The sequence below is a fragment of the Synchiropus splendidus genome, chromosome 14, assembly GCF_027744825.2.
Source record: "Synchiropus splendidus isolate RoL2022-P1 chromosome 14, RoL_Sspl_1.0, whole genome shotgun sequence".
NCBI classification, from domain to species: domain Eukaryota; kingdom Metazoa; phylum Chordata; class Actinopteri; order Syngnathiformes; family Callionymidae; genus Synchiropus; species Synchiropus splendidus.
Window position 1 is genome coordinate 14338279 of NC_071347.1, and position 22674 is coordinate 14360952.

Genomic DNA, 22674 nt, shown 5'->3' on the forward strand with positions numbered 1-22674 from the left:
TATCGTCGGGTTTTACAGGTAGTTGCGAGAATGACAGCCGCGCTGTGTGGCCGCAGCGCTTCGCCTTTACGAGCTCAAACTGAACATTCACTTCACTCCTCAACGAAGACCGTTGAGAATGAAGCGCACTCGCGAGTGTCGTGTTGTAAATGTTTTTTTAAGGTCTCGTTTTCTTTCAAACCAAGGGGATCTCCATTTCCCAACAAACCGGTTTCAATGGACCTGGAATTCCTCGTGCAACCATGTAAATGCAAATGATGTTTTCGATGAGCGAGATTAAAATTGAGAGACAACATTTGGTTTCACCATTAAAAAAACAAAACAAAAAACAAGACGTCACTAATAGATAATTTATGATTTTATTCATTCACGCAACGTGATTGATTTTTGCAATAAAAAGGAGAGGAATTCCTAAAGCTATGACTGAAACAGGCTTTAGAATGGCTTACGTGCTTTTACAAAAAAACACCCAGAACAGTTTCAATTGTTAATGTATCACACCTTCAAAAAAGTGCAACCAAAAAACAAGTCAATTCTACATGGCATTTAAAGACACAAGATAACAGTTGAGACTGGACTGTGAAAGAGGAGACCGTTTACCTGTTTGAATCAACATGAACATCTGTTGTCGCCGGCTAAACAAATAATCTTTACATCACAGACATGGAAGTATACAACACTGGCAGCAAATAAAACTAGCTCAACAATCTCTGAGACAGCACTTGAGTGCGAAATTGAGCGTTGAGACAAGAAAACACTCCCTTGATTGAATCGTTTATTATTTAAGTTTGTCAGACAAGAGCAAACAGTGAACTCTCTGCAACGAGAAAGACAAACTTGACGCACAGTCCACAACCTTGTTCTGGATGGTGGGTTGCGGCCGACTCTTCAGGAGACAGCGCAGGGTGTTCCAAGGACGTGCAGTCTAAACCGTCTGAATCAATATAAAAAGCCATCAAATATTTAAATTAAGACTCAACAGTGGATTACACAAGGATGAGCCCATAACACGTCCCTTCTAGCTGCTTTTTTAAAAGTATTCCAGTTGAGTCGTTCGTGGTTATGAACATTTTCAAGAACATAGAAGCATAACATTTGGGGCCAACATAATTTCAATATTCCTGACAAGTCCAGTACCGAGGCCACACCTTAGATTGAGAGCCTTTGTCAAACCGTGGCATCTTTGTAATCTTGTCCACCAGCCAGACCTGCTACATACTTACTCTGGGACACATGCACTCAACAATAACATCAACTCTTAGACTACAACCAGCACAAGTCCAGAAATTGATCAACAGGCCCATGAGATGAAATACGTAGAGCAAAGTTAGTGTGGAAAGTGGATGGAGTAGCCCTTGGCAGGAGGGTCTAAAATGACAAACCTACATTTTGAAAAACACACAAAGTTTGAAGTTTCGGGGTCAAAGGATTTGGGGTGGTGGCGCACCATCTTGAAATGCACTTCCCACAGTACCGTCAAGCTGTGGACGCCACACCCTCTCAGCTAGCTGCCATGGCGAAAAGCTCAGACACAGAAAGCCAGCGGAGACGATCCAGTGCTCGATGCGAATACAAACTCTCACTTGCACACAATCACACATTGAAGAGGTTACAAAAGTCTACACCGGCATTCGGCAAGTTCTTCATGAGAAACATTTAAGCCTCGACGTCCTTCTCTGTGTTCTCCACCTCCATCTCGGTGTCACCGTTTTCTTTGCTGTCGCCTTTCTGCTTTTCTTCCTTCTGTTGACCAAAGACCAGGGAGGATGAGCGAGGATATGGTTCCCTCTAGCGACCGTGGTAAATCACTGCAGCTTCTTACCTTCAGGTCCCGCTCAGCAAACTTTTGGAACATGTTGGCATATATGCGCTTGTCCTTTTCCCGCTGCTCCTTTATTTGCTTCTGACAGAGAACCACCTGAAAATCGGAATCAATGTTTTAGAATCAGGGAATGCTGAAAGTCTACAGTCAAATTATACTTTAACTGTTCCGTACATTCACACACTCTCCACCCTCCCACTGATGCAACCAGCCTTCTCTCATTTCAGTCTTCCGCACTATGAGGTGTTTGCATGCTTGTTTTCATACTTCACCAACATTTTTAAAATTCTGACTTTCAAGCATACAGGCATAAGCAGGGCATGGCAAGATCTAACCTCTAATCTCATCTAAAACTGCGCTTCCTGACACCCACAGGACTTTCGGTCTTGGTTGCAGCTATGTTTCATGTGAGCAGATTTTAGAGAGGACTCTTTTGTCTTGTATAAATGGGTATCATCAGACACCAGCCCCAACTCGATTAACTGGTTTGAAAATCTGGCGCTGCCAACAGTCAAGGCTTAATTTAGACGGGAATTTTATTCACCAGAGACCTCTAGGACGCATGATTTATCCATGTTACTTCAGGAGTTGTGTAACACAAACATACTACTGGATGAAAATGCAGATGCCGTTGTCAAGCTGGTCACATAGCGTACCTGACTCTTGGCCGCTTTGTTTGCAGGGTAGAGCTGAAGTACTCTCTGAAAGTCCTCTTTCGCCCGCTCAAACTCCTTCATGCCGTAAAGCGCTTCTCCTCTCCGGAACAAAGCTTTCTCATTGGATCCATCCATCTCCAGAGCCTTCACAGCATGATCAGGAATGAAATTAGCCACATGCTTCTCTTAGAAGTGAAATCCAGACAAAACGCAGACGACTTGCCTTGTCACAACTTTCCAGAGCTTGATTTGGCTCCTGCAGTTTGAGGTAACACATGGCCAAGTTGAGATGCGCAGCTAGCTTCAACGCTTTGGCCTTCGTCTCCTCCTCGCCGGACAGGCTGGACTCGTGCTCCAGCCACGACACGATCCGCTTGTACTGCACTGACGCCTTCTTGTATTTACCCTCCTGGATCAGGTGATGAAAGGATGGTGTGAAAGGCGGCCTATAAATTGTGAGGCACATTCATCCGTTCCTACCTTGAAATACTGTGTTCCCTTCTCTTTCACCACACTGCTCTGTTCCAGTTTCTCCGCCGTGTTCATCTCCCATGATTCCTTGGCCTTTTCAAACGCTGTGAGCTTGATCCTGTACTGAATGGTCTCCCCGTCGGGAATGTTGTGTTTTGCATTTCCTTCTTTCCCAAATCCATATCTGACATGAGAGCAACATGATTCAAGTGTGTAAGGAGCAGTAGAAGTTTGAGATATCTTCAAGTTGGACTCTTACTTGGGTTTGATGTTAAAGATCGCCTCCTCTCCCTGCTCCATTGCCATGATGGCTTTTTCAGCACCGACTGGCAAACCGAGACTTTCTCCGTCGCCAACCTCAAATTTCATTTCCCGGTCGTCAAACACGCGTCCGTTAAATGTCCCCTGAACGGTCACTGGAGGTGTTTAGAAAACAGATCAACTGTTTATTGTTAAATGCTTAAAAGAAGACAGTTTCACAGATCACACAAGAGCGAAGACCAGTCTGATTTAAACTGAATAACCAGACCTCCATCACAATACGTTGTTTCCTCAAACAACACTGACAAAACTATTAACACATTGCCCAAAGCTAAAACGACATCCGCATTATTTTGTCCAGGGAGTGATGATATCACACCTTCAACAGCAGATCCCTCATTAGGCTTGGAGTACCCCTGCCCTCTGGTCATAACACGCCGGATAATCCCTCCATCCTGATCCTCCGTTACGTCTTCGCCATGAAATGAAAACAGCTCCACCTATGGGTAATAAGGTGTCATAACAGCTTCCACTGACATTGGATTAATTCAATGAATTACACACTGCCTACCTCGAAAACAAGCGTGGCGTTCGGTGGGATCTTGGGGGGGCTGCCAGCAGACCCGTACGCATACTCCGGCTTGCAGATGAACTGGGCCAGCTCGCCCACTTTCATCGTAGCAACACCAATGTCCCACGCTTTAATAACTTGACCTAAACATAGAGAAGTGAGATTCAACTGGGGGGTGCACGTGTCATGACGTTATACAGCCAAAGCACTGGATATGGACCAACCTTTGCCCAGCTCAAAAGAGAACTGCTCTTCTCTCTCTCTGCTCGAGTCAAACTGAGTACCATCCAGAAGTGTGCCCACATAGTGGACATAAACTTTGTCGGCAATCAGGGGCAGCTCTGCGCAGGTGCCCTCCCTCTTCAAAAGCTGGAGGAGATGAACACATGTCAATGGACGTCAGCATAGCACAGTTGCTAATACAAAAAGCAGCAACAGCATTTCCAATCACCTTGTTTAGTCATGCAATGAAATTGAAAAACTCCCAACATGATTGCAAAGCAACTTTAATTGTACTCTTCTTTATGAAGCTCATCTTGAGTACATTTTTGTTGTCACAGACAACCCAAATTAGGCCATCGAGGTACTCAAAAGTACCACCAACTAGATGTTTGGAGAATCAGAGAAGTAATGCAAATGTTGATAGCAGCTTTTTGCATTTAAGGAAAGTGTGATTTTAAGAATACAAGACACAGAAATGTGTGCGTGCCTCCCTCACAGACAGAACCTCAACTTCAGAGTAGAAACCAATGACGTTGATATTGTGCACTGTTGTCCACAAAAAGTTCCACACACCAGGCAGCTTATATAGACAACTTAATATCATTATAGATAAAGATATAATCTGTTTGGAAACCATGATGTTGATATGGAAAACAGAATAAAAGAATGTCACATGCCACCGATGTAAGCGATTTGGAATGGATGTAATTGACTTTGTTGTGTGTCAAGTCCTGTCAAAAATAAATATGAAACACGTGTGTGATGTGTTATGTGACACATTGATTCCATGTCTCATCCAGCATTTTTCAGGAACTTTCTATGCTGCCACCTTATGATGCAGTTTCACACACCGACGGGAGCCTTTTTAAAACACAATCTATGACATGAAGGGAACTTAAGGACTGTCCTCCATCTTGTCCTGGAATCTACTGCTTTGGATGGGAGGCTCATTTGCCATAAGGGGTTTGATTGAATATGATCAACCACAACCGAATATCCGTACATAAAACTATAAACAATAAATACGAGATTATTAAAACGAATATTGATCAGGAATTCAAACAGTTTGGTGACAACAGGCGCCTGTATCAAACAGACATTTAAGTTGTTTGAAGTGGGACAGAAGAAAACACCTACTACTACTGTCAGGATATTAAGTTTTCGTCTTACACACAGTAAAGTACATACAAATAGTGTTTATAAAACAGCGTATGTGTGCTATTCAGATGTCAGTTGACAGTTTTAAAACCAAATAAAGAGTCAGATAGCCAGCGAGCCATATACACAGCCTAGGTGTGTCAGTCATACTCCGTTTAGGGGACTATAACTGTTTGAAAACACTTTGACTTGCCTTCAGGACTCCGCCATCCTTCTTCGGAGTGATGTCCTCCCCTTCCATCATGCTGTGCTGTCCTTCAACTGTCTGCTCCTCCGCAGTCATTGTCATACGGAGAGTGCGCCTTGCCTTCTATAAGAAGCGACGTGATAAAGTTGACTGGATGCGAACAATAAATCTAATAACTCGGGAGTGTCTGAAAACAGGTGCACAAGCAACAGCCTGGCCAAGCTAACAGGCTAACGAGATTGACGAGCCGTGCATCCACGGGTGCGCGCGCTCTGTCAGAAGCTGGAGCGAACCCCGCGGCTACTGTGCACGAATACGGCCGTCACGACGGGGAACTTGTCCCATTAATCTAAGGTCACGTTGTTCGACAGAGGAGCGATTTCAAACGCGTTTCAGAAGGGCCGAGAACTTTCCAGAGAGTCTCGTCCCTCCCAGAGGCGGATCCCGTTGGAGCATTGTCAGCCTGTATACACCGGGAGGATTTGAAAAAGCGGGGCTTACAGTACAGTCACATTAAGAAGCAATTCTATCTCACTCATCCACGGGATACAAAAAAATATAATCAGAGTTACTTTAAAATAGCTAAATCGGTAAAATCCACGCATAAAAATACCCGGACGCAGCCCATATTTCGATGAACCCTCCCGTTTAATATACTCCGGGCTTTAAAACAGGCGCCCTCGTTATTTCCCTGTCGCTATTGGTCGGAATCTGCTGTCGCTGCTGCCTGTTGGCGCGCATGTTGAACAACCGGGAAATGAAAACTGAGTTAACTGCAGGTAAACAATCCTTCCTCCGTTTATTGTTTAGACTGTGCGAACGCGTTAGTAGTGTTATTCTTTCATATAGTGAATGAGATAAATAACGTCCTCGAACTCGTTGTACCGACTTTTATTGGTTGTAGAAGCACCTACTTGATCGTCAAAATAGAATTTACTAGTAAGAAACCGAAGGATGTACAATGACTCAACAATATTTCCTATATATATTACCTTCAAGTATACATTCAATTATACAGGGGTATTCAAGTCATTCATTCAATGCATCTACATGGCACTGTTTCGACAAGTGGATCAGATCCAGAATCTCTAAATAAAAAGGGGAACTTGAAAGTCCGTGACACCCATGTCACGCCGACCTTCTCTTTTCTCCTGGTCATTTAATTTCACCCAGACCAAACTTATTATATCTTGCAGGTTCAGCACTATCATGGAGAATAGCAGGTCCAGCTTCCCATTTCCTTTCCAGCCATACAGCATCCAGGAAGAATTCATGAGGTCTCTTTACGGTGCGCTGGACCAGGGCAAGGTCGGCATCTTTGAAAGTCCGACTGGCACGGTCAGTGTGTGCGATGACAGGTTGTGCACCACAACAGAGTCAAGAAAACCTTTTCTTTGTTGTCGATGCAGGGGAAGTCTCTGAGTCTGATATGTGGAGCTCTCACTTGGCTCACAGACCTGGAAAATAAGAAGCAACAGGAGATGGCTGCCATGCTGCAGGATGGAGAAGCAGCTCTGTCTTCTTCATGCGCAGATCCTTCCACCAGTTCATCCGCGGAGCCTGATTGGATCACAGATTTCGTCCAGAAAAAGGCAGAGCGAGACTTGGTGTCAAAGTTAAAGGTGTGCTTGAATCTTTGTTCATTTTCTGGTACGTATTTCCTGTTTTTAACTACCATTTGTGGTGGCAGGAGGATGAACTGAAGAGGAAAAGGCGGGAGGAGCGGTTGCAGATGATCCGAAATAATGTCCAACTTAAACACGCACTGAAAAGAAAGTCGGCTGAGGAGGACGAGGCTTTCAGGCTGATCCAGCTCAGCAAAGAGGAAACAGCAGATACCGCGGGAGAGCAAGAGGACGAGCAGATTATTATTGCGGAATATGAGAGTGATGATGAGTCAAGGCCCAAAAGCAGGTGAGGACCCTTCGACGTGATCATCTGCCACTGTTCCATTTTAGACTTGATGTGATTGAACGACAGATTTACCGTGGCTGAGGAAGATGAGGATGAGGAACTGGTTGAGGAACATGTGACAAAGGTATGTGGCTCAATAAAAAAGTGTTAGTAAAACAATACTGTATATGACTCGATTACAATCGTCACAGATCTACTACTGCAGTCGCACACATTCTCAGCTCGCCCAGTTTGTTCACGAGGTTCAGAAGAGCCCGTTCAGCCAGGACATCGGTGTTGTGACGCTGGGCTCTCGACAGGTACGCACACACTTCACACAGCTCTCAAAATGTGGCTGACAGTGGAAGAAATGTTCGACTGTTTTTGGACAGTTGAGTTGTAGTGAGAGTGAGGAGGTATAGTAGAAGCCATAAGAGGGGAAGGAAGAAGTGATCAGAGATGGGTTCAGGTAACTGTTTTCAACCATTCAACATCATGAGGAGGTGAAGGATAGAGTGGAGGCAGGGTGGACTTGAGTGACTTACTCATTTGTAAAGTGCCAGTATATTTGTAAATGCATTTGTATTAAAGAAAAATGACTAACCAGCTGTTGGACTTTCGATGATGACTGAAACACAGTGGGGACATGTTTCTTGCTGCATATTTACATCCCTTTGTTCTTCATAGAATCTGTGCATCAATGAGGAGGTGCGTCGCCTCGGGAGCATCCACCGCATTAATGACCGCTGCATGGAGATGCAGAAAAACAAACATGGTAGGATCGTGTAATAATGCATAATCCTATGATATATCATGCAAATGGAACGGCAGTCCTTTACAGATTGAATTAATTGTTCATACCGTCAAACACAGCGTCCACATATCACATCCACCAAGAGGCTGAGAGTCCATTAAATGATAGGATCTATCGATGCTGCGCTTGTTTGTTCACCGTGCAGACAAGCAGAATCAGGATGAGGGAGTGAAGCGGAAGAGAGGACCCGCCAAGAGCGTGTGTCCTTTCAACAAGGCCACAGTACTGCAGCACATGAGGGATGATATTTTGGGGGCCGTCCACGATATAGAACACCTGCTGAAGCTCGGCAAGGAGAGGCATTCGTGTCCGTACTATGCAAGTCGGCTGGCCGTTCCGCCTGCGCAGGTGCGTGAGCCGTGTTTACTTTCGTGTGAAGCTGAATGAGAAGATTTGTCTTTGTGTTGTGCAGTTGGTGGTTCTGCCCTACCAGATGGTGCTTCACGAGGCCACAAGAAAAGCTGCAGGCATCCAGCTGAAAGGACAGGTCACAGCTCATTCTCCTTCTTCACAACCAACATGTTTCTGCGAGATTTATGTAGTGTCAATTGTCTTATGAACAGCATTTGCTTTTGATAACGTTACAGAAAATGGAGAGTTGCAGAAAGTGCGCATTTTTCAGAAGTATCACAAGTTAAAAGGCAGAAAATTGTGGAGGGACAATGCAGTAAATACAGATCTAAAAAGAAAAGTATAATGTGTAAAAACATAATTTTAATTTTATTTTTGAGTAAAAATTTGGACCAAGAAATTTGCTTGTGAATTCTAATATACAGTAATTGTCTTAAAAGTACAAAATAAAGTAATATATACATGAAAAATGATTACTTTAAAATATAGTGTTATTAAATATGTAGGTAAATTATTAATGTGTGAATTATTTAGGTTTAGAATATATTTTTAGAAAGTCGCTACAAATTGGATAATGGAAAACTATAAATAAGATGAATTTAAAAAAGGATAATTAAAATATGAAAATGTATTTTTACTCATTTGCATAAAGTACACATAACAAGAAATTTGCATAATAATCTGAATATTTTTTTGTCCTGAAGACATTTATTTGAAACTTTACATTCACCATATTATAATTACTTATGTTGCTAAATCAGTTGGAGTTGTAATAGTACAAGTCAAAGCCTTATTTTGATTTCTGATTTATTTTTTGATATAACCTGTACAATAAACTCAAACATCTAAAACACCATGAGAAAGTATGTTACACAAAAGTAAATCATAAAAAATAATAATAATTTGAACATGAACATTCGGAAAATTATAAATCCTGAAAAAAGCCAGGACATAAGAAAATATTTCATACTCATAATATCTACAATTAGTGATGGGTAGATGAGGTATCATGAAACAGTACTGCAGGGTTTATAAAACAGAGGCCACTAGATGGCGCTCTTTGTTTATAAATGATGTGAGGTATCATTGAATTAGTTGTTCCAAGTCCAAACATTTTACAGCAGACAGCACCATCTAGTGGCCAGTCAAGATCAGGACAGTGTTTCATGAAACCTCATGAAACCTTCAATACGGCGTCATGAAAGTTCATCTACTCAACACTAGATACAGTCAAAGGGCCTGAGGTACACGTGAGTGGATCAAGTGGTTTTGTCATATTATGAATGTGATCATGTTAACTAAGAGCCAATGTTGACTTCCAAGAACTGAGAGCTGCTTCTTATGTTTGAGTTTAGATTTTATGGGGACGTGCTGGATGTGTGAGTGTGTCACTTGTTTGTGTGTGGATCTAAATGTGACAGGTGCTGATCATAGATGAAGCTCACAACCTCAGTGACACACTGTCCTGCATACACAGTGCCGAGCTCAATGGCGCTCAGGTACAGCCAACACGTAGCTGGTGGTGTCGAACAGATTCTAACAGGTTGTGTGCTTATATTGTGCGCAGCTTTGCCGTGCTCACTCTCAGCTCAGCCAGTACGCCGATCGCTTCAGGTGAGCCACGGAATGCTTTCTGTTATTGAAGCTCTTTATGAGTCGATGTCGAGTTTCGCAATGAGATTTAGTGTGCAATGTTCAGCTCCGGTGAACTGATGGTTTCATGTATCCTCAGGAGTCGTCTCAAAGCCAAGAACCTGATGTACATCAAGCAGATTCTGTTTGTGATCGAGGGGCTGGTGCAGGCGCTGGGAGGTGCGTTCCTTGCTCGAAATTTTGTCCAGAGAATAACACCAGTCTTGTAATTCTTCCAGGGAAAGTAGGCCAGAACCCTCAGAGCCAAACCATACAAACTGGTGAGACACAAGGACTCATGTCGACACACGTGGATAATGGGTGTTACAATATGCTCTTTGTCTTCAGGAACTGAGATGCTGACCATCAATAATTTCCTCTTCAAAGCTCGGATTGATAACATCAACTTGTTTAAGGTAGCAAGACCTGTTCAGATCCATGATGCGTGTCACTGACTAATCGTTTCAACTTTTCCTTTCAGTTGGAAAGATACTTTGAGAAGAGCATGATCAGCAGGAAAGTAAGTGTTGACTGATGGAAACTGTAAACTCGACTTAGAGGTTTGAAATGTGTAAAGACAAAACAAAACGGGGCATTTGGAAAAATATAGACAAGTTTCATTGAGATAAAAGGCTAATATAGTCAAGACATCTTTTTATATTACTATTTGTTTTAAATGAGGGCAATAAAATTATTAAAAACATGTCTTACAAATGATATATAATTTAATAAAATGCATCTGCAATATTGAAACAAAAATATTGAAAAATATATTATTAATAGGGCTGTCAATAGATTAATTTTAATGGTAAATGAATCACACATTTTTTATCTGTTCTAAATTATAACTTAAAGGAAGATGTTATCAACCCAAGATTCCTCATGCAAACGTTTGTTTACAATTGCGGTCAAGAACATTCTTTAGAAAAACCTCAGAGGCACGGAAGAGGCTCAACAACATGCTACATTGTAAAACTTACTGGCCACATCTTCCTGTGAGTTACATTTAGAGCAGATTCAAACTCAAGACTTCAAACGTTAACATATAAATCAGTTGGTCTAAAGCGCAAAAAAAAATGATTCAACATTTTTGAGAAAAAAAGACCTACTAGTAAAATGCAAGCACATGAAATAAAAACAAGTTACCAAATTATTATTACAGCGTTCAAATATCAATAGGTTGCACTTAAGCATGAAACAAAAACATTTATTTACATTCAATAATTTGCTTTTCATGACCTCACGAGTGACCTTCAGGACCTTATGTGGCCAACACAAGAAGTTGTTAAAAAAACACAATTAATACGTGTATTCCGGTGAATAATTATTGCAAATAATGTCATATTTGTTAAATAGGCCTTGAAGGATGTTGGTCATGCATCGAACATTCTGATCTCTTCTTGCAGCTGGGAGGTTTCGTGGAGAAGTACGCCGGCTCAGGTGTGAGCCCTCACACTCCAAGCAACAACAAGGAGAACCGGCGCACAGATGGACTGAACCGCTACCTTCAAACGCTGCAGAGCAGCCAGAGCCCTTCCCCAGGTGAAGACGGGGAACGTAGGTCACCGTGCGCATAACTGTAGGCCAGATATCCTTCATAATCATCAATATCAAATTGCCCGCTCAATAATCACAAGGCACATTATTCAAGTATATTTCTCTGAGCATTGAGAACCGCAGGACCATATGAAGGTCCCTTTGTCGGTGTTCAGTATTCAAGTGAGAGCTGTGGAAGTTATCGGAGGATAAAGAGACGTGTCCTTCAAATGACTGGATTGAAGGAGGGATCAAAAGGTGACTGTGGGGGATGTTTTATCACCGTAATTATGGAGCTTGCTAATCTGCCCCTCCAAAAGTGCACAAGTTTATTAGTCCAGCTGCATTGGTAAGTATTGACAGCTGAGAGATGAACTCCTTTCAGTGGTGCTCACTCACCATCCGTGATAGGACATGTATGTTGGTTTTGCTGAACTGAAACTTACTGGATCTGGTTCTGCTGAAGTGTTGTGGTGGAATTTCTTTGATGATTGAATCCCTCTGTGTTCTTGTGCAGCGCCTTCAGAGGAGCGGCAGGCTTCTGCAGAGGTGGAGAGCATGCTCTCTGCTTCTCCCATGATGCAGGTGGAGGGGTTCTTCAAGGCCCTCACCAACAGCAACACCGACGGCAGGGTGGTGTTGAACAGACAAGGTGGTGACATGAAACACCAGCGATAAATGGAGGCTTGCATATGATTCTATTCTCACGTTCAGGTACTCTGTCAGAGAGCAGCGTGAAGTTTCTGCTGCTGAACCCGGCGGTCCATTTCGCTCAGGTGTTGCAGGAGTGCAGGGCTGTCATCATCGCAGGAGGAACCATGCAACCTGTCAGTCATTTTCATATCAAGAGAACACAAATAGAAGAGTGGCTTTCTGATCCTCCATATCTGTGTAGGTTTCAGACTTCAAGCAGGAGCTTCTGTTTTCTGCTGGGGTGGAGGAGGAACGCATCACCGAGTTCTCCTGCAGTGAGCGACCCGCTTCCTGCAATGATCTGTGGAGTCTGCTGTGTGATGTTCCTTTGCTCATGTGTTGCCGAGTTCAAAAATCATAATCACGCTTTAGCACGAGTCTCTTGCACAAATTGTAGTGTTATGATGGGGACTGGTAATGTGTACGACTGCTCTCTGGCTTCCTTAGTAAGGTTAGAGGCCTGGTAGTGGCAACACATGGTGTCAGAATTGGGTTGCTGAGTAGTGATGAGCCTATGGTGCTCCATGAAACAGTGACCTCATTTTCAGAGCCCACTAGATGGCACTCTCAGCTCTAAACTCTTTGAGTTTGAACAATCTTTTCACATCATTTTAAAGCGGAGAGCGCCATCTACTTGGCTCTGAAAATAAGGGAGCTGTTTCATGAAGCCTCATCTGCCCATCACTGATAAGGCTGCCCAGAACTGGCAACCTACTAGTATCTTTTTTTTTTTTTTTTTTAAAACAACTTTATTGTTGTCCATTTGTTTCCCAGGTCATGTGATTCCCCCTGAGAACATTTTACCCATCGTCCTTTGCAGCGGTCCTTCCGGTCAGGAACTGGATTTTACATTTCAGAACAGAGAATCTCCACAAATGGTAAACGTTTAAACTTTTTTTTCCTCATGAAAATATTTAGGGAGTAAACCTCTTTCCCCAGATGGACGAGACGGGTAGGATCCTTTCAAACATCTGCAACGTGGTCCCGGGCGGGGTGGTGTGTTTTTTCCCGTCCTACGAGTACTCAAGGAGAATTGTTTCTCACTGGGAGACCAGCGGGACTCTGACCCGGCTGGCAAACAAGAAGAAGGTGATTCAGCTTACTGCTCTGAGGAAGATTTTTGGAATCCATGACCGTCCTGAGTTTGTAGTCAGTTTGAGAACAAAACGTTTTTTTTTTCAAAACAGCTCCTTGTGTCAGATCTTTCAGGAACCCAAAAAGGCCAATCAGGTGGATCAGGTGCTGAATGAGTTCTCCCGTTGTATCCAGGTAAACTGCTACTCTATAACACATCATCACCAGCAGGCGCAGCAGTAATATTCTCCACTCTGCCATCAGAGATGCTCAGTGAGTGGCAGCAGCCTCACTGGAGCACTTCTGTTCTCTGTGGTGGGCGGAAAGATGAGCGAGGGCATCAACTTCTCTGACGACCTCGGCAGGTTTGAGGAACTTAACAAAATATGTCCATCTATTTCTGATTTAAACGGCTGTGAATTCTCAAAGGTGTGTCGTGATGGTGGGAATGCCGTATCCCAACATCAAATCTCCAGAGCTGCAGGAGAAGATGGCCTATCTGGACAAGCACCTGGTAAGAAATGTCAGAGGAACAGATGGAAAAGCACTTCTGCCCTCTTCAAGACATTTCATTTTCAGCCTCACACTGGGGGAAGAAGTCCAGGTCAAGCTCTTATCGAAAACCTCTGCATGAAGGCCGTCAACCAGTCGATAGGTGAGGCCCCAAATATACCTTGTTAGCAATACAAACGGCATTGTAACAATTCCATCCTTAATAGGGCGAGCAATCCGTCACCGTGGCGACTACTCATCCATCGTGCTGTGCGACCACCGCTACTCGCGACCTGCCACGCTCTCCAAACTTCCCGGGTGGATCAAACAACGCACCAGCACCTACTCCAGTTTCGGTCCAGCATTTGCTGCCATGAGGAAGGTGAGAAACAACTTCCAAAAGCCTTGTGCTCGTCGCTGTTTCATCAAAATATATTCTGTTTTTTTCCCCCCCCCCATAGTTTTTCCTGGAAAAGAAGCAAACACAGACCTCAGTGAGTTATGAAAGCAACAAATGACAGGATGATTACAGAGTGTTCTGAGAAATACTCGGAAGATTCAAGTTTGTGAATGCGATTTTTGTTGTATCGTCTCATGTTCTGCATCGTTCCGGCTCCAATTCTGTCTCAACAGATTCCGTGAGCGATAAACATGGTTTAAAATTGTTCAACAGAAGTCATTCGAGCTAGACGTGTATTTATTCCGTTGAAACGAATCGAAGCTCCCATGCAACTAAAATATAAATGATTGAGCAGGCAGTAATGTATTATGTAATGGAAGCATTGCTTCACTGCGTGTGTATGGGAACGGCTTGTTTAACTCAGGTTTTTTCAATATTGGTGCCTCAGATTTCTTTTTTTCTCATTATCACCCCGGCGACAACATTCTAATAAACCTTGACTGTGTGAAATAAATCTTTACAGGCATATTCACTGTAACTTCAAACCTGAAAAGGGTAACAGGAGGAAGAAGCCACTGGTGATTTGACTCTAACTGCTGTGCAAATGAAGCAAGTTGCCACGAGTAAGTGATAAATCTGGCTGATTAAATCAGTTAGACATGAACTACATAACTTTCAGGCTCAATGGCTCCAAAGATGAAACTTCCTCACAGCCATTTTGGCAAGATCAAGGCAGAAACCTCAGACAAATGCGGCTAAACCAAGAAGTCATGCATGGGTTTTTGAGAATGAAGAAAATGAGTTGCCTTCCAGTAAATAATAAAAAAAAATGATCACGATGACAGATAATTCATTGGTGGCGTTTATGAAAAACCGCCAAATTGCCGGTAGGTGTCAGTAGAGCGCTAAAACTATACATATATTGTGTATAGATTCTTTCCGCAGCCATTACTTCGAATGATCTTAACAATTTAAACCTTTAATAAGCCACATTAATTACAAAATTAATATTTCAAAGACATTTAATTAGTACATCATTACAAATCTTTAAATTCCTCATCTTTAAATTGTTATTACAATCGAATCGTCGCAGGGCAGCACATCGACAGACCAGCACCCACAAATCATGGGACAATTCATTGAGTCATCAGTTAACCTCCGTAAGGTTTTGGGCCGTGGGAGGAAACCGGAGTGCCTGGAGCAAACCCACACAAACACTGGGAGGACATGTACACTCTAAGGAATAAGGTTCGCTGCAGACCCAGAGTTGCCTCAGGCTAGAGATGGAATCCAGGACCTTTTTCGGGGCAGCATTGTTCCTGCATGTGCGTGGTTCATCACTGGAGGCGCGTAAATGCTTTCCCATTTAAAATGAATTAATGCGGAACTCTCACGTACTGTATTCTATTTGAAACAGATCGGTCGGTACATACAGTCATACAAAAACGTCGACAATACTTAACGCTTCATGGAAGGTGCTTGTGATCTCTATGAACTCATCACGCCTCCCAGTCGTCGTCGTCGGTAGCAGTTTGTTGTGGCGTGGGAAGAGGCGGGATGACGTCTGACATCCGTGCGAAGGCGCCTCCGGCCCCTGCCGGAGCGTCGGCGCCCTCTCCTCCTCCTCCTGGACCCTTCCCGGAAATGCCTACAAGCACAGCCACGCCACATTATTCCAAAGCAGGTGGTCCGGCTCGACTGCAGCGGGGGACCCTCACCTTTCCTGCGCATGGCCAGTTTATTGAAGAGATCCGACATAAAGTCTCCGCCGCCACTCGCAGCTGCCACCGCTGAAGGGAGGCGACATGGGCCGTCATTCCGGGTCACACGATTATAACGTTGGAATGTAATTGGATAAGTGTTGAGCATAAAACATTTTTTAGTAATTAAATGTTACGCCAAGCCAACCAGAAGTGATGGTGTTATATCAGGTCAGGCAATTCATTATCAGCGCGCCCTTTAATGAGGGCATTTAAAAGGTCAAAATGACAGATTACAACTGTGAGATGTACATTTTGGCTCCAACGCTGAAGTGCGGCGTGATACATCGAATAACGAACGAGCAAATGAACGTTAAGTGGGGCCTGGTCATGCTCTTCGTCAGAGCAAGACTTCTTCATCAGCGTTAAAGATGTTAATAAAGCAGAAGCGGAGCTCCATGCCAACGATACCACACCTTGTTCCTGCTCCTTCTGTTTCTTCTTCTCCATCTTGCGCTCCTTGACGTTGCGTAATTTGGCTTTGCCGATTCCTCCAGCATTGCGGATGGACTCCAGCAGGCTGGCGCGGCCGTCTGAAGGTTGGACCACCTCGCTGGGGGCTCCGGCCACCGGACCTGCGGCGGATATGGCGCGGTCAGGAGTGACTCTGCTGTGGAGCTCGGCTAGAGTTTGGGAGAGGGAGCCTGAGGTGGAAAGTTGAGCGTGACAAACCTGAACTGGTTCCTCCAGAGACCCCGGTGGGTTCCACTGCGGGAGGAGGGGGTGGAGGCGGCGGTGGGGGAGGAGCTCCGGCTGGCACGGTTGAGGATATGACTGGCTCAGGGGGAGGTGGTGGCGGAGGAGGAGGAGGCGGAGGTGGAGGAGGTAGTGGCAGGTTTGGTTGAAGCGGCGATCCTAAATAAAGAAACAGATCAAACTATATAGAAGAGTGAAAACCTCAAACATACTGTGGAGCAAACCTCTGACGCACTGTGCTAAAATGTCTCCACACAACACACTACCGTGAAAACCTCCAACATATTATAGTTAACACATGTAGTACAGTACAAAAGTAAAATGCTTCCAAAGGTTAGGAGCGTCGGGCATCCCGAAGTGAAAACCTCTCACCCTGAAAAGCGATACGGTATGAGGCCCAGTTTTCGCATGTGTCTGAATGTACCTTCAACATTACTGTCATCAGAAAAGGACGGCAGCTCTGGGATGTTGTGTAATGGTCCTGAAGGAGCAAAGCCAGGACCCAGATCTGCACTGTAAGACAGGTCATCTGCAATCCCGGGCAAGTCTGGCAGGTAAGACGGCACATCAATCTCAGGCACCTGGCCCAAGTCTGGCACATAAAAATAGCTCTCTGCCGTCTGTCGAGACAAATATGCCATCGTGATCGTTCTGTCATTGTCAAACGCTTCACATGTCCACATCCTAAATGGTTGGGATTTGGGGATACCTGTCTCTCCAGCTGCTCTCTCTTCGCTATTGACATAGGAGCATCAAATGGCTTCTGCTCTTTTTCCGTCTCCAGAGTTTTGTGTGTTTTTGTCACAGCGCCTGCCAGTGGATCGAGGAACACATACTTCTTATATCTTTGGGAAAAAGGCAGAAAAAAAGCAGAAATGTGAGTCACAACATTTAATTGATCTTAAACAATTCAGCTGTGTGATTGTTTAAACTTTCAAATGAATTTAATGGGTGAAGATATTTGTTTTGCAGTTCATGCCCAAAACACGTTCTTTTTAAAGGTTGTTCTGCATTTTAAAGCAGACCATGTCGTCTTTTCCCCAGGCAAGCCAAACAAAGATCTGGTATTTTTATCGAGGATAAAAATTCGCCATCCTCACGAGTTATCCCAACGCATTTCAAAGATCTTAAAATGGGCTGCCGAAAAAACAAAGCATGCCTGATGGAACATTGGGACCAATAGTAGAGAATCTATAGAACAACGGGTCACGATGGAATGGAAAGTGTTTCAGAAGCGTGACACATTTGGCACACAGGATTTTTAACCAACCGCCTACGCTAGTGGTTAGATGAGGTTTCATGAAAGATGGCACTGTCTGCTGTAAAAGTTTGGATTTGACCAAGTAATTCAATGAAGGCTCACAGCATTTCTAAACTAGGAGCACCATCAAGTGGCCTCTGAAAATCAGGAAACCGTTTCATCAACCTTGAAATACTGTTTCATGAAGCCTAATCGACCCATCACTACTTTATACCATTACACATGTGGGCAATTCACTTTTCAGTGGTGTTGAATGGGTGTGTTAACTTGAACTGTTTGAGAAGATCAACTGCATCATGGGTTGATCAGATCAGATCAGATCAGATCGGCTTTATTCTTCCCACAATGAGGAGAGTTCGATTGTACAAATGAACATTTTTCAGTGCAGCAAATCCATGGCCACCCCATTATACAATATGAGGTCATAACCACAACATCCATGATTAAGTACACTAAAAGAAATAGCTCAGATGGATGGAAAATTGAAGTTTTGAATTAACTCCAAAAGCTCTAATGATTATTATTGTTATTTTATTACTGTATTGTGAGTTCCACCACACATAAGAATAATAAAAAACATTTTTATGTTTTCAAATTGCAGAAAGAAGTTTAGATTTGGGGGCAAAAACGTATACAGCAGTTCAATAAAACCAAAAGAACATGCACAATTTTTTGTTCTGCAGTGAGGACTCACAGATTTTCCGTCGTATTGAAGAGCAACAGCGAGCTGACAGAAGAAATATTGCGAGGCAAACTGCCCAGCCCCTCCTCCGTCTCATCTTCCGACTTCTTCTTATTGCTCACACACACCGGGAAATACATCAACTTCTCCTGAAAACAAGACAAAATAACATGAAATCTTATGACGTGAAATTCCAGCTTGACACAAGCTCCACCAAAATGCAGCGACAAAACACAAAGACGAGAGAAAACGAAATTATACGCTTTACTTCTGGGGAGGCTGAATAATGCATTTGGGGAAATTGCCAGCAGTGTTTTTGTTTCCCCATTTTGTGCCACAAATACACACTGATAGGTTCACGAAACTACATGGAGCAGAAAATGGCCTGTTTCAGAAAGTTTCTAAAAAAGGTATAAGCGTGGAGTGAATCATAAATAATGCAACGGCTTCCTTAATGTAGAGCACGCACACTTGCATTGACAAAGGCCCCCGGGACAGATACTATCACACACTAGTATTTCCACGTGACAAGCATTGAAAGACACAGTTGTCAGGGCAGCATTAAACAGAACTGACATGAGAATGACATTTTCTCAAAAAAAATCCACGTCACTACCTGCAAAACGCTTTGTCGACTTGCTACAAATTTTAATCTTACACTTCCTGCAATGAAACATGTAATTAACTGTTTGATGTGGTGTGAATAATTAAGACGGTCAAGGATAGAAACTCATTAAATGATGTGAGCAGCATGCTCACATGGACTACAAATCACATAGTTGTCTAAGAAACTATGGCGCTTTAAACGCTGAAAAATACTTACACATCAATAAGGAACATATTGTTCAAACCCTGAAATGTCACAGGCGACACAATGAAGTGTGAGATCGGTGAAATCCATCAAAACTATGCCTTGGTCAGAAGGTCTAGAGAGCTGCTTTATGACTAGTGCCTTGCTAAAGGGCCAGTCGATCATTTTAGTGGTACGACAATTATCCTGGACCCTAGTAAGCGCTTGTGTGAAAAGAGGAGACATTCTTAAAGGCATACTCCAGAACCAGCAACCTGCGAGTGATAGGTCTGCATCACTACACCCAGCTGATCCAGTTGAGATCTCTTCTAAATCTGGACCTGGATACGATTTGCTCGCTTTCAAGACGCATTAAGTGGATGAGAGGCTGAGGAAGATTCAGGACCACGTCTTGCTCTTTAAAGATGTGGGGGTGTTAATCTTGGTGCTCAAAGTGAACTGAGTTCAGCCAGAGTTGCTAGCTCAGCACCACTGTTTTAAAGAAAGACCCTGTGATAAAACAGCATCATTAAAACTCAACTCAATTGGCTGTCGTAAACACAGTGAATAAACTGTCGGTGAGAAATGAAAAAGGCATAAGGAAAAAACGCTCAATCAAGATGTCACTTCAGTCGCATACCAGGGCTCGCAAAACAAAAAGCAATGTGTTTAAAATCCCTTCATTTTCCCCATTTGACATCAGTGAAAATTGTTTTCCTTTGTTTATAACTTTAGAAATAAGCGCATTGCAGCAGTTTCAATGGGAGCGACTGAAAAAGGGCTCCTAATATATATATATATATATATATATATATATATATATACACACACACACACAGTATTATGCATATATATTGATATACCTGTAGAGACTTCTCATCAAAAGGCCGCAGTTTATTTGTAATTCTTTGTCGATGGTGGTTGTTTGAGGACGGGTCCGTGGCGCCGTGAAAGATTGATGAGTACTCCTGTAGTTTCTCAGGGGCAGGATACTTGGCACTGGAGAAAACCTTGTTCAACAGATGGAAGACAATATAATTGACGAGCACAAAGGCTAATCATTTGCTTTTTCCGAGACCTTGTTTCCCTGTTCTTGACCACAGGACATTTAGACTGCAGTTGAGTGATATTGTTGTTACCTTCGTGGCTTTTTTACTGCCTTTGATCTTGTCGACTCGGGCTTGAGCCAAACTGATCCGATCTGTGACGCTCTGGAGATGGCGGCGGTTTTTCTCTACATTCTCAGACACTCTGAAGAAGCACATTTTCCTCGGAATTAAACACAGGATTTCACTGAGGAACTTAAGTCAATGAGCATTTATCACACTCAACTTTGCACACTGGTAAAATGTAAAATGTAAATAAATCCACCAATAAAACATCTTAAAGATAAACACTCTCAAATTAAATCGGGTTAATGCAAACAGAGTTCAAAGACCAATACAGGAAGTACAAGACAAAAGACATATTTTGAAAGCATGGGATTCGACAGAAATTTAAAAGAAGGGACTTGACACAAAACACTAACAATAGGAGAAAGTGGGTCTTAGATGACTGTAACTATCAAGAATAAACATAAACAATAAAAGAAAATATGTACTGACAACAAAACAAAAATGTAACAGTCTTATTTGTTTAACACTGCAGCATAACTGAATGAGTTGCCAAATAGTCTCATTGCTTATAAAAGTGTTAGGGTAGACCACCAGGTATAGTATATTAAAAGTGGATCACAAGTCAGGAAAGTGATGACACCCCTAACCTTAAAAGTCTTAACACACAGTAACAAGTTGAAATAAGAACGTTGAAAGTAGAAATGTAAAGCATTTATTTTTTTATTAAAGTAAAAACTTTTGATCCCACATGTACAAGTAAACAAAACATGAAAGGGGCAAGAATATTTATTAAGAGTCATTTATGTATCTATTATTATTATTATAAAAAAAAATTTTAAATGAATAATAAAAACACTAACAAAGTACAATGCAATGAGACACCCATGGGTTCTCCACACACTGTTGACAGAGCACAGCATATTGAACTGCTCACAGAACTACCATGCAAAAAAAAATTGGAATTACCTCTGACATTTGTTTTTCTGTTTCTAGTGATCATTCACCCGCAGCATGAAGGTTGTTAAAGTAGCACATTAGGGTTCAAAACCCAGTACATTTGTATTTACCTTTTGAAAATATCAGTAGAGATGGTCTCCAGGTAAAGCAAGGCGTCAGCTATTTGATGCATGGCCTCCTCTCGCCTCAAGTCCGACTGGATGAGAGGCACGGAGTATACCTGACCCTCCAGGCAGTGTTTCTGCGTCATCCTGTCAACAACACGCAGGTCACCAAGAAAGAACTTCCATCCTTTGAGAATGACACGTGTTTAACTAGATATAAAAACTACTAGAAACGAGTGCATCAGTTGAGTTAACGTGAGTTGGCTGTACATTATTTCACTCATCAGACGTCAACCTCATCTGACCCTCACATGACACCGCTGCAATGAAGTCACGACGAAACATATTTCATACAATTACAGCAAATACGCGAAGTTGTGTCGAGTTTATTATACGATTTATCGATCGAATACAGTTTATGTACAGAGCATTTAAGCGTCAAAACTGAAATATTGAACATGCTACAATACATTATTGCCAATAGCAGTTGAAATAAACCGCTTTGTTGTATATTAGAAAACATACGCGACAAAACACCACAGAACATCACTTTTACCTGACCATGGATATAGCTCCGCTTGACACGCCGAAAGTAAGCGACCATGGATAAACTAAGCTAACGGAGCTAACCAGCCACCAAAACAACTTCCGCGTATACGTGTCACGTGACTGCACTGAACTGTGCCCTTCAGAGGCTGTCGGAAATACTAGATCTGTACAAACCCTCAACACGATCGTCGTGAAAATATGTCGCAGAACACATTTATAGCACAATATATGGGATATCAGAATCAATCGGAACAGATATATTATTACTCTCGATGATTTCATTGCTTTAATAGCTCGCAACAGCGTCGTTTGGAATGAGATAATGATGACTATCTGGCGACTATCGTAATGTTAATTTCCTTTTATTTTTATATTTTATTTTTTGCAGTCGCGTTTATTATATTCAATGGGTTTTTTTTTTTAAACAGAAATGTCATTTGTTGATTGACTGTCTTTAAAAACAATTTGATTATGCGCCATTAAATTACACGCCAATTGTTCGACCACGAAAAAGAATCCATGGGATG

General features: G+C 42.7%; 3 protein-coding genes across 6 annotated transcripts; 1 reads left to right on the forward strand and 2 right to left on the reverse strand.

The window, feature by feature from the left end:
• Positions 1-405: 405 nt before the first annotated feature.
• Positions 406-5777, reverse strand: fkbp4 (FKBP prolyl isomerase 4). Its single transcript, XM_053885326.1, has 10 exons — positions 5355-5777; positions 4006-4150; positions 3782-3924; positions 3590-3710; positions 3209-3365; positions 2959-3133; positions 2702-2887; positions 2479-2622; positions 1823-1918; positions 406-1743 (listed from the first exon to the last, which is right to left on the reverse strand). Exons 1-10 carry the CDS (start codon positions 5448-5450, stop codon positions 1657-1659), a joined length of 1350 nt encoding a protein of 449 aa, XP_053741301.1. The 5' UTR covers positions 5451-5777; the 3' UTR covers positions 406-1656.
• A 318-nt stretch (positions 5778-6095) lies between these two features.
• ddx11 (DEAD/H (Asp-Glu-Ala-Asp/His) box helicase 11) lies at positions 6096-14743 on the forward strand. 4 transcript variants are annotated; one of them, XM_053886304.1, is made up of 27 exons: positions 6096-6127; positions 6545-6686; positions 6758-6970; positions 7039-7262; positions 7329-7386; positions 7454-7561; positions 7929-8016; positions 8201-8403; positions 8468-8542; positions 9828-9905; positions 9974-10020; positions 10139-10218; positions 10278-10319; positions 10387-10454; positions 10520-10558; positions 11445-11580; positions 12092-12226; positions 12289-12401; positions 12470-12542; positions 13042-13145; positions 13207-13356; positions 13468-13536; positions 13606-13706; positions 13771-13855; positions 13906-13996; positions 14061-14215; positions 14295-14743. In XM_053886304.1, the coding sequence occupies exons 2-27, from the start codon at positions 6558-6560 to the stop codon at positions 14349-14351; spliced, it is 2721 nt and encodes a 906-aa protein (XP_053742279.1). In that variant the 5' UTR covers positions 6096-6127; positions 6545-6557; the 3' UTR covers positions 14352-14743. The 4 variants fall into 4 exon arrangements, with proteins under 4 accessions (XP_053742279.1, XP_053742276.1, XP_053742278.1 ...); XM_053886301.1 differs by lacking the exon at positions 6096-6127 and having other exon boundaries at positions 6423-6686; XM_053886303.1 differs by lacking the exon at positions 6096-6127 and having other exon boundaries at positions 6423-6686; positions 13921-13996.
• Positions 11903-22270, reverse strand: wash1 (WAS protein family homolog 1). Its single transcript, XM_053886305.1, has 11 exons — positions 22155-22270; positions 21605-21745; positions 20562-20673; positions 20286-20432; positions 18645-18781; positions 17399-17534; positions 17114-17309; positions 16666-16848; positions 16410-16568; positions 15952-16023; positions 11903-15881 (listed from the first exon to the last, which is right to left on the reverse strand). Exons 1-11 carry the CDS (start codon positions 22160-22162, stop codon positions 15733-15735), a joined length of 1440 nt encoding a protein of 479 aa, XP_053742280.1. The 5' UTR covers positions 22163-22270; the 3' UTR covers positions 11903-15732.
• Between the last annotated feature and the right edge of the window lie 404 nt (positions 22271-22674).

Coding starts and splice junctions, on each gene's coding strand:
- fkbp4 (XM_053885326.1), bottom strand. CDS start 5,450: ATGACAATGACTGCGGAGGAGCAGACAGTTGAAGGACAGCACAGCATG. Junction 3,925..4,005: donor CTCTTTTGAGCTGGGCAAAG/GTTGGTCCATAT, acceptor CTCTATGTTTAG/GTCAAGTTATTAAAGCGTGG. Junction 2,623..2,701: donor CTCTGGAAAGTTGTGACAAG/GCAAGTCGTCTG, acceptor CATGCTGTGAAG/GCTCTGGAGATGGATGGATC.
- wash1 (XM_053886305.1), bottom strand. Junction 17,310..17,398: donor GAGAGCAGCTGGAGAGACAG/GTATCCCCAAAT, acceptor TTGTCTCGACAG/ACGGCAGAGAGCTATTTTTA. Junction 16,024..16,409: donor ACAGAAGGAGCAGGAACAAG/GTGTGGTATCGT, acceptor GCCTCCCTTCAG/CGGTGGCAGCTGCGAGTGGC.
- ddx11 (XM_053886301.1), top strand. CDS start 6,474: ATGTCACGCCGACCTTCTCTTTTCTCCTGGTCATTTAATTTCACCCAG. Junction 8,404..8,467: donor TGGCCGTTCCGCCTGCGCAG/GTGCGTGAGCCG, acceptor TGTGTTGTGCAG/TTGGTGGTTCTGCCCTACCA. Junction 14,216..14,294: donor CATTTGCTGCCATGAGGAAG/GTGAGAAACAAC, acceptor CCCCCCCCATAG/TTTTTCCTGGAAAAGAAGCA.